The following is a 16,089-nucleotide window of genomic DNA, read 5'->3' on the forward strand; positions in this document are numbered from 1 at the left end:
TTTACCTGGGTAAATTTGATGATCTACACACCAAAAGTTAGCGAATGAAACCAACTTACCCGAGTAAATAACTAAGCCTACACATGCATATTATAGTTATTCAATTAATATTGCCTTTTAGCTTTAATTTCCTGTCATTTTAAATGTGCAAATAATTTTTCTGACCATACCAACATAATCACTAAATGGTAACTAAATGTACATTAAAATTTTAAATAATTTAAATAATGTCAGTAAAATAAAGTGTTTAGATGTATTATTGGTATTAAAAAATACAGAAATGCATTTTTTAAACAGAAAATTATTTCAAAGTTTTCTGTTCTGATATTTCAATTTCAAGGAAGTTTATAGGACAAATTTGTTTACGTCATTAAACGATTATTATTTTTTGTTTACTGTTTTAGAAAATTCGGTGATGTGCAACATTTAGCAGCGTCAAATTGGAGCAATGCAATGGCCTCTGAAATACACAAGCAATGGACAGCCCTCGGATTCGAAACTACATTAAAAAAATATAATGTCACCTTGTCTACTCCAGGCTCGTAAGTGAAACAATATTATATTAAAAATTCAGACTACAAAAGGAAAGATCATACTAGGAGGTTAATAGGTTTCTTGGTTTGGGTAATTTTTATAGAGGTCATCAATATTCATGAGGTCATTAATATTCATGAGGTCATCAAGTCATAGTCTTACCACACATTAGACTCTTTAGTTTAACATTGAAGTTTTTTTTTTCCAGAAACGTTCTCACTGTTACTGGTTTACCAGGCTTGGCAACGCCGTTGTACAGCTCTGACGTAGGAGTTTACACACCTTACAGTGTAAATATGTCAGCATCTGTAAGTATAATTATTCATAATAATACACAATATCCTTGAGATTTGATTGGTTGATTATGTATCGCCTGTCATGTATTATGTTGAAAAAGTGCATTTATTTTTATTATATAATAGCAGCAATTGTTATTTTTCTTGTAGGGTCAGCCAATATTTGTAAATTACGGACGTCATAAGGATTACACTCTTTTGACCGAGACTGCAAAATATCACTTTGACCAGCATTCTATTGCATTGGCAAGGATGGGCAAGATGCCTCTATCTGTTATGGTATGTTTGCTGTTTACAAAAGGCCAACTCAGATAGCATCGTATGATGAGCCCTGACGAGACGTCTTGTCAGGATAAGATTAAACATGTTTTAAAGTTCTCACGACAACCTAAAAACTATGCCTGATGCTAACTCAAGACATCTCTTCTGGATTCAAGTCGGACAGCACCGACGAGTCAACGTTTTGTCAGGCCTCGTCGTACGATCTGAGTTGGCTTTAACCATTTGTAGCAAACTGTGCTAGAAATGTACTTTTTATCCACTACCAAAATGAGCAACCCAAATAGAAGTTTGTATTAAGATATCTGCATAAAAAGGTTTAATTGTGTAAATGTTGGCTTGAACTTATTGCATTGGAAGCAGAAAATATTTATAACATACTGTACAGTATACATCCAAAACAATATTTATATTTATTTGGTAATTTCTCGGCAAACAGCAAAATAGAATAGATAAAATCTTAAACAATTAATTAATTTTACAAAAAGCTGAATAATTTTACAGGCTGAACTGGCAGATCACTTCTACTCTGTGCCTACTTTATTTAGACAAAAAACTAACAAACAGCTATATTTTTTTTAATGGAGAGGGACCAAATATGGAATATGGCTGGACGAAACAGCCAAGCACACAATTAAATCTCTTTAAATACTTTTTTGTTATCTAGGCAAAAATTGCTGAAGAAAATAACATAAAGGGAATGATGGTATTTGCTGATCCGACGGATTATGCTCCAAATGTTGATTATACAAATGAGAAAACAAAAACATCGCAAGTTTTTCCCAACACTTTAGGGTTGCCACAGCGGACCGTCGTCCAGGACACAATCCTGACCTCAATGGGAGATCCATTCTCTCCTGGTTTTGCTTCAGGTTTGAAATTTCATTTTTATTCAAGACTTTTTTTCCAATTGTTTATTATTATTATGAAATGATTTCATTTGGAATCTAATATTATAGAACAGAAATTTTTCTTTTTTTTGATCCAAAATATTAAAGTATTAAAAATGGTACTTACAATGATGTTTCACAAACAATCAGTTTCTTTCTCAAATAGATTGTTGATCTTACAGTCTTATTTGCATATTTTTGCAGGTGTTCATTTAGCATTTTTTTTTGCATGTACAATATGCTGTAAATTTCAAAACAAATAATTTCATTAATTATTTGAGAAATTTGCCAATACAATATGCAAATTCACCTTTCAATTTAGTACTGTTGAGAATGCTTAGATATGTTATATATTATATTTAGCTCATTTGCATATTGTTACAGGTGTTCAGCAAATAACATTTAATCAGACAGGATTTGCAAAAATACCAGTTATATCGGTTGGTTATGAAATTGCATATGCAATTATCAAGTAAGAATAATCAAGGCTATCTAACAACATGATACTGAAATCTGGAGATCAAAGGGTTTATCTGTGGCTGCCATAAGATCAGTTCCACGCCCCTTAACAGGCACCATGTCCTGTTGTTAGATTGCCTTGGAATAATTAGGTTCTTGCTAAAACTCAAAGGCATGGTTATAATTTCATTTAAAAAGTTGGCTTTTTATAAGAATACTTATTTTATGTTAATTATTAATTTTAAAAATTATTTATAAAATTTGCAGTCGAGGCAGTTTCATTCAGTTAAAAGTAAATAGAAATATAATATTTATATTATCTGCGTGTTGGACAAATAAGTGCTTGATTCTCATTTCCAACATCATACCACTAGAAGTTAATTGTTCAATCTCGGCACTTCATTCTGAGGGGGAAAATGTATTTTATGACAATTATCCTTGAGGGAAATACAATCTTCAAATTTGAATTTTTGTTTTTTGTTATGACAGGAACATGCAAGCTGCTGCTCCTCCGAAAGACCAGTTCCCAGATTGGTCGGGAACTTTCGGAGATTATCACATAGAGGGCGGTACAACTCAGAATATAAATGTAGACTTGGATGTTGACAACAAACTAGAGCAAAAGGAGATTACCAATGTTATTTCTACAATTGAAGGAACAGTACAACCAGGTGATTTTTTATTTTATGTACTTTATATTGAGATGTTTTAAGCTCTGTCTACACTATTAAAAAAATGTGATGTGCCCATATATGGACATGATGATGTTATATCACTACCATATTTGGGCACAAACTAGTTTGATAGTGTAGACAGAGCTTTAGGTGGGTATCTCCTTTATGGTCAAACTACTCTTACTTTACCAAGATGACGAAGATGTTTAAATAATTGACTAGAGAGCAACCTAATGCTAAAGTGATGCCAACAGGACTGTGGCTAAGTGACTGCCGTATATTACTATCTTCTGGGCTAATGTGATTCAGCCATATCAGGTGACCACTATCCAAATTCCATAACGACTCAACCTGTTTGGACAACCAAATATTAAAATCATCTTAACTTGGTTCAGGTAACCAGCTACATAGAGACATCTGGTATCCATTGACATAAAGTTGGCATTAGATTAATTTAATTGTACACAATAGAGAGAAATGGCGAACCGCGATGACGTCACTCAAATTTCACCGAGTGGGTATAGATTGTAAACAAACCATTTCGCCACATGTTTTTGTATGGGAAGTTCCGATGGGTTGAGTTAAAAAGGAAGGTAGAAAAGAACGTTTAAAACACACATAATAGCAGTATCTTTTTTTTGCAACACCCTTAACAATTTTAATGTTATATGGGCAAATCTTAACATATTTTATTTTAATTTGGATTGAATTAAGACCCCTTTTTGTTATATACTGTACCCAGCTCTAGGCCCTAGTAGAGATAGTTGGCCTGTATGCTGTAGTACCTCGAGCCTAGCACGGATTATCGGTTATTATAATACTGTAGTAATAATAATAAGTTATTGCATACTGTACTACTACTACTACTACTTTAGCTAGGGTGCTGCTAGGCCTCTCCTAGCTAGGTAGTAAGACTAAATAGAGCATCTCTAGTAGATGTAGGCCTAGCATTAGTTTCAGCTTGACAACTGCCATTTTGTTATGTGGCTAGTGATGCTTCCTGCATGGGGGAGGGGGGGGGGATACCGCCAGTAATGAATACTTGATAACACCATTCTACTATAATACAATAGGCCTAGTCTAATGTAGACCTACAGATATGAGATATTTTTAGGAATATGATTGTGAATGATGGATGACTTTTATACATATTTCATTGTTTTATTGTGTAAATACACAAATACAACAAGAATTATGATGAGTGTTACAGCAACAACATTGGTTAGACGACGCCATGATTCACGTGTATAAACATAGGAAATGTGTCGCCCTCAACGGTTTGTTATGATTTTATACCCACTCGGATTTTAGACGTCGGTTCGCCATTTCTCTCTATTGTTTGGGTTTGTTTTTTTGAAAGTGACATACTACAGACATTGCAATAAGTTACACAACGTGCTTCCTTGATATTTTATTTATTGCGACTTGCATTTCTGTTTCGTTATAGATCAATATGTGATAATTGGCGGTCATCGTGACTCTGTTAGCGTTGGTGCCAGTTCACCTGGCACTGGATTAGTGTGCCTTTTGGAAGTGGCTCGTCTCTTGCATTTCTTGATAGATAATCGTGGTATGTATTTTTACTACGTATTGTTGTTTTTTGTTTTTATTTTGTACACTTTCTACTTTTATTGTTGTTTGTTTAGTAATTTTAAAGCTCGGGTACAGGCATGAATTTTAAGTATAATATTTGGTTAATTGTACTAAAATCAAATACTGGTATGTATATACCATAACTAAATAAACTAATTTTTTTTGTCAGCTGTTTAAAATATTTTCTTAACTTGTTGCAGGCTAAATGTTAACAAACTGTATTACTGTATGTTGTATTGTTATTATGTTTTTGAGTAAAGATAACAATTTTAATTAAGAAGGTAAAATTTAACATTTAGTTTATTTTGATTCATTTACTGGTCACTTTTTTACATACTGTATACAATATCAAAAATACATTGCAAAATCAAAAATATTAGTACTTGTGTAACTATTACTATATAAAACTTAGGTTGGAAGCCATACCGTAGCATCATGCTAGTCAGCTGGGATGCTGGTGGATCAGGCCAGATTGGCTCAACAGAATGGGTGGAGGAGAACCTGAGCCTACTGAAGAAGAGTGTTGTTGCATACATCAACTTGGACAATGCTGTCCCCGGCAATTATTCATTTGATGCCTCAGGCTCACCACTTCTGTCAAATGTCGTGTATGAAGCAAGTAAAAATGTAAGTTGGTGAGGCGTAGTTTTGTTTGTTTGGGAGAGGCTAGTTTAGCATATAAGCTCAGGAGTTGTGGCCTGATGGTTATGATGCTTGGCTGCCAATCCAAGGGTCCTGGGTTCAAGTCCTGTCATATGTCAGGATTTTTTCTAATGACAATTTACAACTCCACTCCCAAAGACTTGTAATAAAGACTTTGTTTATGTAGAGCATTGTGTGTATATGTTTGTCTCGTGAACGGATTGCCACCTTTAAGAAGGATAGTGATTGAATTTGCTTATGGTTATCCTTGGCAATTTGCCTAAATATATAAAATAAATAAATAAAAATAAATAAATAAAAATAAATAAATAAAAATCACTGCCTTCCTAGGAGAAAAATGTTCTTGTAGTTGTATAATATAAAGCTCTGTCTACACTATCATCAAACTAGTCTGACAAAATGATGTGCCAAATATGGTAGTGATATGATGTCATCGTGTCCATATATGGTCACATCACATTTTTTTTTTGTTACATAAAGTTGCATAGTGTAAACAGAGTTTAACAATGGTACAGTAATTTTTAAAATATTTATTTTTTTTTTGCAGGTGAAATGTCCAAGTCATGAAAAAATGAGCATTTATAAAGACTGGATGAACAATGCGGTAGATAAAACACTGGATAAGACAAACCCAAGGTACTGTATATGTTGTGACAGAGTTTTCCTACAAAATAATGTTTTTTAGACAAATTTCTATGATCCATCTGAACACCAAGTGCTTGGACATTCGCTGCCTTTTTTACACGTCACACAGTTGGCTCACAGAGGGGTAATACAAATACATTAGACTATAATTGTACTTGTATCGGATTGAATATTTTCAATAATCATCAATTGGTAATAATTAGATTGACTATTTGTGTTATTATAGCTTCTGTTCCAACTGCAACCTTTTAAAGTAATTGGTTCTTTTTCAGCTTGAGTATTCCTGGTAGTGGGTCAGATGACAGTCCTTTCTTTCATCTGGTTGGAGTTCCTACAATATCACCTAGTTACACCTATAATAAGGTCAGATATGGTGCATACTTCAACTCAACCAATTAATGATGTATTGTCCCCCAAAACATGAACAATAAAGATGAATATCAAACTTTAAATAGGCCATTTTGTAGTGTTCTGATAATTCTACAGTAAGGGATCCTCTTCCATTGTTCTGATAATTTCACAGTAGGAGACCCTCTTCTAGCGTGCTGATAATTTTACAGTAGAGATCCTCTTCTAGTGTGCTGAACGTTCTACAGTAGGTAATATGCTTCCATTGTACTGATAACTTTAGATTAGGGGATCCTCATCTTATTTGCTGATCATTTTGAGGGGATCCTCTTTTAATGTGCTGATAATTTTACAGTAAGGGATCCCCTTCTAGTGTGCTGATAATTTTATAGTAGTTTATCCTTTTCCATAGTGCTGATAATTTTACAGGGATCATCTTCTGATGTTGTGATAATTGTACCATTACCAGTCATTTTTTATCCTCTACAGAGAAACATAAGAGTTGATAAGCTACCCATATACAACACAAAATTGGATACGTCTCGACTCATCAACATGACAGATGCTTCTCTTGAATACCATGAAGCTGTCGTCAAAGTGACACTCAGAATTTTGTACGAGATTGCCGATAAACCTGTGTTACCATTCTCAGTTGTCAACTATGCTGATGTACTTCTTCAAGGCTTACAACTACTCCAAACTTCAAACAACCAAAAGTATTCTGGCCTAGGTAAGGATATACTACTTTTCCTGTTAAGCAACCCTCTGTCAAAGGACACCCATATTAAGGGATATTTCTATTAAGGGACACCCATATTAAGAGATACTTCTATTAAGGGACACCCCTATTAAGGAATACTTCTATAAAGGGACACCCCTATTAAGGGACACCTGTTAAGGGACACCCATATTAAGGGATACTTCTATTAAGGGACACCCCTATTAAGAGATACTTCTATTAAGGGACACCCCTATTAAAGGACACCTATTAAGGAACACCTGTTAAGGGACACCTCTATTAAGGGACACCTCTATTAAGGGACACCCATATTAAGGGACACCTCTATTAAGGGACACCCATATTAAGGGATATTTCTATTAAGGAACACCCCTATTAAGGGACACACCTGTTACGGGGCACATAGCAGAGGCCTCTTTGATTGTCATTATTATTAAACTTCATAGTAGCATTGTAATGTGGTTGTTTTTTGTCTTTTATGGGTTCTTCCCACTTTTATTTCTTCAAAATAATGTAGCTCATAAATAAATACAGAATTATTGCACAATTAATAGTGTACACTAAAGTTTATCATAAAAATGTTACATTAAGATGAAAAATTTACACAAAAATATACTGATTGTGGTTGTTAGTAAATATTGTTTGTATTGTAGTTTAAGAGAACGCACCTTTATGCTGAATTGTGCCGCTGTTACAGAAGCATATGTTCAAAGAATTATTATTATATCATTATTGATTTTTGTTTTCTTAGATCAACTAGAAACTGGTATCAACAACTTCAGAGCTAGTGCAGTGGAATTTACAGAAAAGGTTGATGATGCCATCAAAAATGCTAATACTGATTTGTAAGTCTTATTTTGCACACACAACTAACGTTGCAATTTATAGACTTCGTCGATTCCAGTGTGTCTGGAAAAATATCAATATTCGTTTAGTATAGGCAAATTCCTAAATATAGTGTAACTTTACTTTAAAAGTGATTGCCATGATAAAGTTGTAACATGTGACAAACATATGATGCTATATCACTTTCCTAATATACTGAGCAAACTAAAATACAATGTGGCAGTATTTGTGTGCAGGCTTAGCCTAAAAATAGATAAACTTTACATGACAACTCTTTCCTATCCATCCACCACTTACAATCTTATTGTCTTTATTCATTGTTTACGATTTTATTTTAACAGATACCCAAGTATCAACTACATATTGATGTCTTTAGAAAAGGTATTTTTAAGTAAATTTCAACGTCAACATTTTAAAGAGTACAGGTAAGACCTTTTTTTTGGTGTACCATATTTGTTTAAATAAACTTTTGGTGTACCATACTTGTTTAATAACCTTTTTAAGTGTATCATACTTGTTTAAAGACCCTGTTGGTGTACCATACTTGTTTAAAGACCCTTTTGGTGTTCCATACTTGTTTAATAACCTTTTAAGTGTATCATACTTGTTTAAAGACCCTTTTGGTGTTCCATACTTGTTTAATAACCTTTTAAGTGTATCATACTTGTTTAAAGACCCTTTTGGTGTTTCATACTTGTTTAATAACCTTTTAAGTGTATCATACTTGTTTAAAGACCCTTTTGGTGTTCCATACTTGTTTAATAACCTTTTAAGTGTATCATACTTGTTTAAAGACCCTGTTGGTGTTCCATACTTGTTTAATAACCTTTTAAGTGTATCATACTTGTTTAAAGACGCTGTTGGTGTACCATACTTGTTTAAAGACCTTTTTTATGTATCATATATTGTACGGATATCGTACTCAACGTACGACAGATTACTCTGCACATGTGTCAGGCTTACGAACAGTGTTTTAATCATCAAGTTAGTATTTAGGGCATAAAATTTAAACAAATTAAAATCTAGGTATAATTGAAATAATGAGTGTTTGATTATCTCTCTATTAGACATATGATGATAGGACCCACGTTACAGAAAGCTTACAGCGGAATAGTGTTTGCTCCTCTCTCAGATGCATTAGAACGAGAACAGACTGATATTGTAGAAAACACAATCCTGGAAATCATCTCAGCATTGAATCAAGCATCTCAGCTCTTGTCTTTCTCAAACCTGCCTTGAAGGGGACTAGCAATGGGGGCTTAATGAATGTCTAGCAAAGGGGCTTAGTGAAGGGGCCTAGCGTCTATGCTTGGTACTGCATTATGAAATTCATCATACAGGAAGATATTTAAGAAACATGAATGATATGATGTAGAGGTATGATTTGTTTAGGATTGTATACTTCAAAAGTTAATAAGGATTTTCGTTGATTTTTACAAAATATTATGACAAAAAAAAATTAATCTTTAGGTTCTGTTGGAGTTTGTTTGTTATAAGTTGCGAAAAGAATAATAATGTGCAATTGGTTATTTATTATTCATTATGCAAATGTTTATAACAAAATGAGACGCTCATGTGGCAATTGACGTACGCTACATAGAGTGTTCGCGCTCCACAGAAGCGGTAATACAGGTGAATAAAATATACACGCTTATGTCAACAACGGGTACACCAATCTAAATACCTGTGTAAAGCGTGTGTACGCGATCTTCTATAGCATGGTTCAATTGCAGACTATTGCATCCCATCGGTTATATAGTTCTGATATCGTCTAGAAATTCACATGAACTACTGTAAAATATGATACGCAGAAATAATGATTTAAAGTCAAATTTGAAATGAAAACAATTTTGCGAGGTATTCACTACCGTACTACAAAGAAAAGGTCCAGTCAAAGAAATATTGTAATAGCAGCTGCCTGATAAAACTGTTTTTTAGTGAGGGATGTATACATATTTATTCAGTAAAAAATTTGATCGAAGATGATTTTTTCAATTTGCATTTATGGAGCAGTCGAAAAAAAAGTATTGTAATAGCAGCTGCCAAAAACTGATTGCAATATGTCTGTGATGGATGTACAATGGATGGAACATATACCACACTAGTTCAGTTTAAATTTGAAAATTCAAGTTGATTTTTGCTTTTTGCAATAGCAGCTGTCTAAGACTGATAAAACGCAGCTGCCAAAACTGATAACTGCTTGCAATACTGTGTGTCCATGATGGTTGTAAGAAGTTTAGAACATGTGCCGCACTGGTTCAAGCTAAATTTAAAACAGTTATATAAAAAATTTGATGCGATTTTCGTAATGTACATGTGATAAATGTTTAAAAAAAACTACAGCGACAGACTTTATGATGAAATATTCAATTTGTTTATTTTTATATTTTCAATATGCTAACTAAATTAGATATACCAAAGGTGTCATGTGCCCAAAATGGTAGTCATTTGTTCATATCACTTTTTTTTTTGTTACATAAAGTTTGATAGTGTGAAAGAGCTTTAGACATTCATACTAAAATCGATTGTTATGTGTTGCTGCATGCTTACTGACATTACGCAATGAAGATGTGTAATATTCAACAGAAGGCAGGGTTTTAGTTTTAAATTTGTTTACATGCGTGACACGCTATTACACAGCTATTGAATCATTCTGTGCATACTACATGTTTGAAAGTGTGTACACAGAATGACTTTTTGACTCACCGGTTGAATTGTCATTAAAAGAAAGAAATATTATGTCTATAGTGTCAGAATAGACAGTAGTAGTTAATATTATAATTTAAATTATGGTTATTATTGACACATTATTATTATTATTATTCATTTTTCACTATTATTTACCCTACGAAGATACTGTATAAAAGTAATAAATATTACTATATAAACAACAAATAATGTGGTAAGTCAGGACTACACAGAACAAACATTGATATTATTTTTAAGCTTGTTAAATTTTCATAAAACATGATACAATTATTAGTAATAACCTTTTATTATTTAAGCAAATAATTAATGGAATACATTAATTTTCACTCGAGTACATCATGCCTAAAAGGCCTCAATGCTATGTACTAAAAAAGAAATATTCAGTTTGTTCATTTTTATATTTTCAATATGCTAACTAATTTAAATATACCAAGGGTTATGTCAAACAGCTATTCCACTCAGGGTTTTTGGACTAAACTTCATTTTTTATTAATTACAGTTTTATTCACAACATACTGTATGAAAATATTATCATGTCATATTGGTATTTTTAATATGTTTCTATATTATCTTTTACTTCTATGAAAAAATCTATAAAGGTATTTCATAAAATGTAGTTATTGCCATTTTTTATATTTATAACACTTGCTTTTTTAAGTCTTTAATTGTTTTAGATTTTTGACTTTTTTGAGTTATTTATTTATTCTCTATTAATAATATTCATAATATTTATATAAAAAAACACAAACCTAGGGCGGATTGCAATAAAAAGGTAATGATCACCTGGTTTTAGCCGAGACTTTGTAATGTGTTTATACCTACAATAATACACATAAGTAGTGTAATACATGAATAAATAAATATATTTATGTATATATGTACATGAATGGAATACTTAACGTATAATCTTATAATAAAAATAAGGGAGGAGTTAGAATAGGGAGCTTGCGATTTACGACGACTGTGGAACTAGGAACAAGGTCATGTCAATTTATGTGTCGTCAGTCGCCGTCTGGACCTAGAAACCAACAAAACTCTAGTCGAGGTGGAGCGAGAGGAAGTGCTTCCTAAATTCCCTGCATTCGTACAATGAAATGACATAACTTGTTAGGTTGCCAATTGTCGCACCAAAAGCTTTCTAATAATTAACTTGTGAACAAAATAATTGAAATTTCTTTTATTTACTTTTTTAATATAGTTACATGACTATGATATTGTAATGTACTTTGGCTGTAGACTTTCATGAAATCCCAAGTCAGGCTTAAGCCCTTATCCTTATATTGCAATCCGTCCCTGAACATGTTACAAAATAAGGGTGCTTACATTTTTTTCCTTTCATTACCGTTTTAATTTGTAATATAAATATTGAGGTGTTTTGTTGTTGTTTTTTTTTTCAAAATTTGTAAATATTGTAAATACAGATTTCTATACTGCCTACAGAAAATAAGTGTTTGCAGAATTTTAAATTTTGTTCTAATATGGTTTAAAAATTGTGTTTTTACATGTTAAACAAGAGCTTTCTTTTTAATAATTTATTGCTTACAAATAAGAACCTTGGCACCCGCAGGGGTCTGGTTATGTACAAAATTATAAAATGAATTGCTTTCAATCAAGTGGTTAAAAATGTTAAGTATTCATTTGAATGTTATCTTGTTAAGCTCTATCTACACTGTCAAACAAGTTTGAAAAGTGTTATGTGCCCAAATGATGGTAGTGATATGCCCAAATATGGTAGTGATGTGATGTCATCATGTCCATATATGGGCACATCAAATTTTTTGATAATGTAGACAGAGCTTTAATTAGAAACTTACTATTTAAGATAAAGTGACTAATAGTGTTAATTTGTTACCATAATCATTTTGCCAAATTCGAAAAGGTTTACTTTCTTTAACAATTTAAAGTTTTCTTTTCTTTTTAATTGGAGAATAACAAATCCAATAATGGATTCTATATTTATCGACTGAAATATTTGTACAAGTTTGTATGCTGCTCTTCCATAGGTTAAAAACATTGTTTGCAGTTCTTGCAGGGTGTTGTTGTTGAAGTTTTAATGTTTTGCTGTGTTGCAATTTTTCTATGCTGCGTGTATTTTAAGGCAACTGATTTTTTGTTTTTATTGTCTAGTTTTAGTTTACTTGATTGATACATGATTGGTATCACGTCTAGCGATGTTAAACATCCTGCTGTATCGTGTCTTCTGACTGCTACCTTCATCCCATGGGATACTGTAGTATAGTAAGAGATTATTTAGAAGGTTGTATAAGTTAAAATTTAGGAGTATGCCAACAGCAGACACGATTACAAAAGGATGTTTAAGCGTGGTTCCCACTAGCGACGCAACGCAAGGACGTAACGCAACGCAAGTAAATTGACCAATCACAAGCGATGGCTTATTTGATTGTGATTGCTAACTGTCTATAACTTCGCTTGTCATTGGTCAACACACTTACGTTGCGTTTACGTCCTTGCGTTACATTCTAGTGGGAACCAAGCTTTAATGTTGCTGGACATCATACCGTACAAGAATCGGCTGTTTAGTTTTGCCATCAAATTATTAGTATATAAACATTTTATTTTAGAGGTATAGTTCATGTATATGAGAAAGATAATATAACATAAATTATGCAGTTGAATTTAGATTTGGTACGACGAGTTTATGCGGGTACTGTACTGTGATCATTTCAGGATATAAACTAATGTGCTAAAAAACCTAAAAGTTTGTGGAAAAAGTTTAATGGGTGTCTGGAGTACTCAGGTTGGTGGTTGGTATAGTAGTGTTTAAAAAAACATAGAAAATGCATCGAGGTCAATGTTTACTATTTAGGTCAAAGTTTGATGTTGGTATATAATATTATTTGTAAATCTGTAAATTGTAAAATATGGTTGTGGACTAAAGTATTAGATAAAGCATAGGCCATAGCTACCAGTATGGTTAGTCCAGTATACTAGAAAAACACTAATGTTGTAATAATAATAATAATTAATATATTTATATATAAGCATCCAAAGACAAATTACTGAAAAAAATACTGTGGGTATCAGTGGCTGGATCTCAATGAAGATATTAACTGAAATAAGCAACTGAAAAAAATGACAATGCTGTGGGTATCAGTGGCTGGATCTCAATGGAGATATTAACTGAAATAAGCAACTGAAAAAATGACTATGCTGTAGTTATCAGTGGCTGGATCTCAATGGAGATAACAACTAAAATAAGCAAAAAGCTAAAACAGAATGTAAATTGCAGAGTTTCCGAGAAACACCAGCCCTTCAGCGTATATATATATATAAAATTAAAAAATTTGAATAACTTGTATGTAAAGTTTTTAGAAATTCAAAAGATGCGCCTCCTCTAGGAATGCACTTCTAAACCGCCGTACTACTGGTAGCTACGGCCGTGTAAAGTATCTCGGCTTTCTTTATAATTATATATTCTACTTTTGACATTAGATATTCATTTAATTCATATAATCTCTGGTCCATAGAAAGTAACATTACGTACATAAAAATTATTTTAAAAAAATATACTGTACTGACTATTTAAAATAAGACGCGCTCTCAGGTCAGGATGGTACTTCCCCTGGAGAGCATCTTTGACTCATACAAGACATGTGTACCTTATTCACATCTTAAACAATTGATATTAAAATACAATTTACCAAACTTTTTTTTCATAAATTTTACACAGTGGTCTGTAAACAAGGGTCCAGTCCATAAATGCTTTACCTCTTTTGATACTGTAGTGCAAATATTTGATTACTGTACAATGTGGTTATAAAAGGTAAATCTTATATATGTATGTTGGCATACATAGGGACTTTTTATTTCACTAAACACGGCAAATCGTGTTATCGTATGTTATTTTACGGGTAATTGAAAATCTTATTACAGTTCTTTATTGGTCGATTTAATTTCCCAATAGAACCTATTATATGAAATGTAAATAGAATGGCACATACCTGTATAAATGAGAACGTAGTATTGTAAAACCAGTGCATAACATCAAGTGTAAATAAAGAACTTGTATAGAGTTACTAAATACTCAAACACAGTAGTATTTCCTTATGTACTGTATGCCTAAAAAAAGTAAGATGTTAATTAAGATGTAAAACTACTTTCATATTCGCCCTAAAAATACATCAATGTTTGTTTTTGAGGGGAGGAATGGTTCTCAATCTAGTTTAATACTTCTTAAAACCGTATATATTTAGATCATTGTGTGTTGCTTTTACATCATTGGCATCTCTATGTTGCTTAGGGATCAGGGCAAAGTTTTTCTACTGCAGTAAATGCAGTGACTACATTTTTTAATGCTTAGTTTGTCTCAATGTAGAAGATTTTAAGTCAGTCAATAAAATAAAAAGTGCATGATTTACCCCAAAAAGACAAGTAGTAAAATGTAGTAACTGCAGTAGAAAAAGTTTGGCTGTGATAATATGACATCATCATGTCCATATATGGGCACATCACATTTTTTTGTCCCATAAAGTTTGATAGTGTATACAGAGCTAAAGTGGTGGAGACTGCATGTCCAGCCAACCAAACATTGTAGTGTAAAGATACATTATGCAGTAGGTGACGCAGATATCACTTAGGAAATTCAATATCTTGTTGTATACCATCCTAATATTTCCTGATTCACCGTTAATGTGTATTGCTTAGTACCAATATATTATTGTGATTAAATGTATTAACCAATCATTTCTTTTTTTATTAGTATTTCAATGGTAATGATATGTTATATATGGTATTATTGTGAATTCCCAGAAAATCTTAAAATTTATATTTTGTTTGATCTGATATAATTATGTTCAATAAATTTTGGAATTATTTAAGCTATTATCTGCTTATATGTGTTTATTATTGTACTGTATGGTGTACATAGGCAATGGTATGCACTATGCACTAGTGGTCCACATCCTTTTTTTTTTTTTTTACAGCAGGGATGGATGGTCCCCTCACATTTGAATGGTAAACCCATTGTATAAAATAGCTTTATATTGTTGGAAACCCTGTTTTGTTTTGTAGTGTTTTTATTTTATTTGTTTTGCTTCTCAGATGCCTGTGTCCCCTAATATTTAAAATATAAATGTACATAAATGTCTAGTATCTTGAAGATTAGAACTGGATATAAGCTTATTAATTTGACCTTTCTGTCTGCAAAAACATCTTCCTTGAGATCAATATATCGCCCGCTTTACCAACATGGCTTAGTAATAGTTCAACACAAGCCTAGCCTAGATTCGTATGCAGCGCATGTTCATTGCTGACTAGCTATCTAGGCTCATAGTTGCCATTTCTGGCATTATTATGCTTTTTGGCATTATTTGGAGGCCCACGGCATCTGGCATAATGCCGCGGCATTATTTAGCCGTTTTTAGCATAATCTGGCATAATTTTGTGTTTTTTGA

At 32.6% G+C, this 16,089-nt stretch overlaps 1 protein-coding gene across 2 annotated transcripts in view; it reads left to right on the forward strand.

Annotated features, from left to right (window-relative positions):
- Positions 1-15,440, forward strand: part of LOC140045176 (N-acetylated-alpha-linked acidic dipeptidase 2-like) — a 28,350-nt gene extending 12,910 nt beyond the window's left edge. For both annotated transcript variants that reach the window (XM_072089976.1, XM_072089975.1), the window contains exons 3-16: positions 405-542; positions 743-842; positions 981-1,109; positions 1,777-1,981; positions 2,384-2,471; positions 2,948-3,129; positions 4,580-4,702; positions 5,138-5,352; positions 5,936-6,024; positions 6,306-6,396; positions 6,871-7,111; positions 7,872-7,965; positions 8,308-8,391; positions 9,034-15,440. In XM_072089976.1, coding sequence (XP_071946077.1) covers positions 405-542; positions 743-842; positions 981-1,109; positions 1,777-1,981; positions 2,384-2,471; positions 2,948-3,129; positions 4,580-4,702; positions 5,138-5,352; positions 5,936-6,024; positions 6,306-6,396; positions 6,871-7,111; positions 7,872-7,965; positions 8,308-8,391; positions 9,034-9,205 — 1,951 coding nt within the window. In that variant the 3' untranslated portion in view covers positions 9,206-15,440. The remainder of the gene's footprint in view (positions 1-404; positions 543-742; positions 843-980; positions 1,110-1,776; positions 1,982-2,383; positions 2,472-2,947; positions 3,130-4,579; positions 4,703-5,137; positions 5,353-5,935; positions 6,025-6,305; positions 6,397-6,870; positions 7,112-7,871; positions 7,966-8,307; positions 8,392-9,033) is intronic.
- The last annotated feature ends 649 nt before the right edge of the window (positions 15,441-16,089 follow it).

Source organism: Antedon mediterranea, chromosome 3, assembly GCF_964355755.1.
Source record: "Antedon mediterranea chromosome 3, ecAntMedi1.1, whole genome shotgun sequence".
Taxonomy (NCBI): domain Eukaryota; kingdom Metazoa; phylum Echinodermata; class Crinoidea; order Comatulida; family Antedonidae; genus Antedon; species Antedon mediterranea.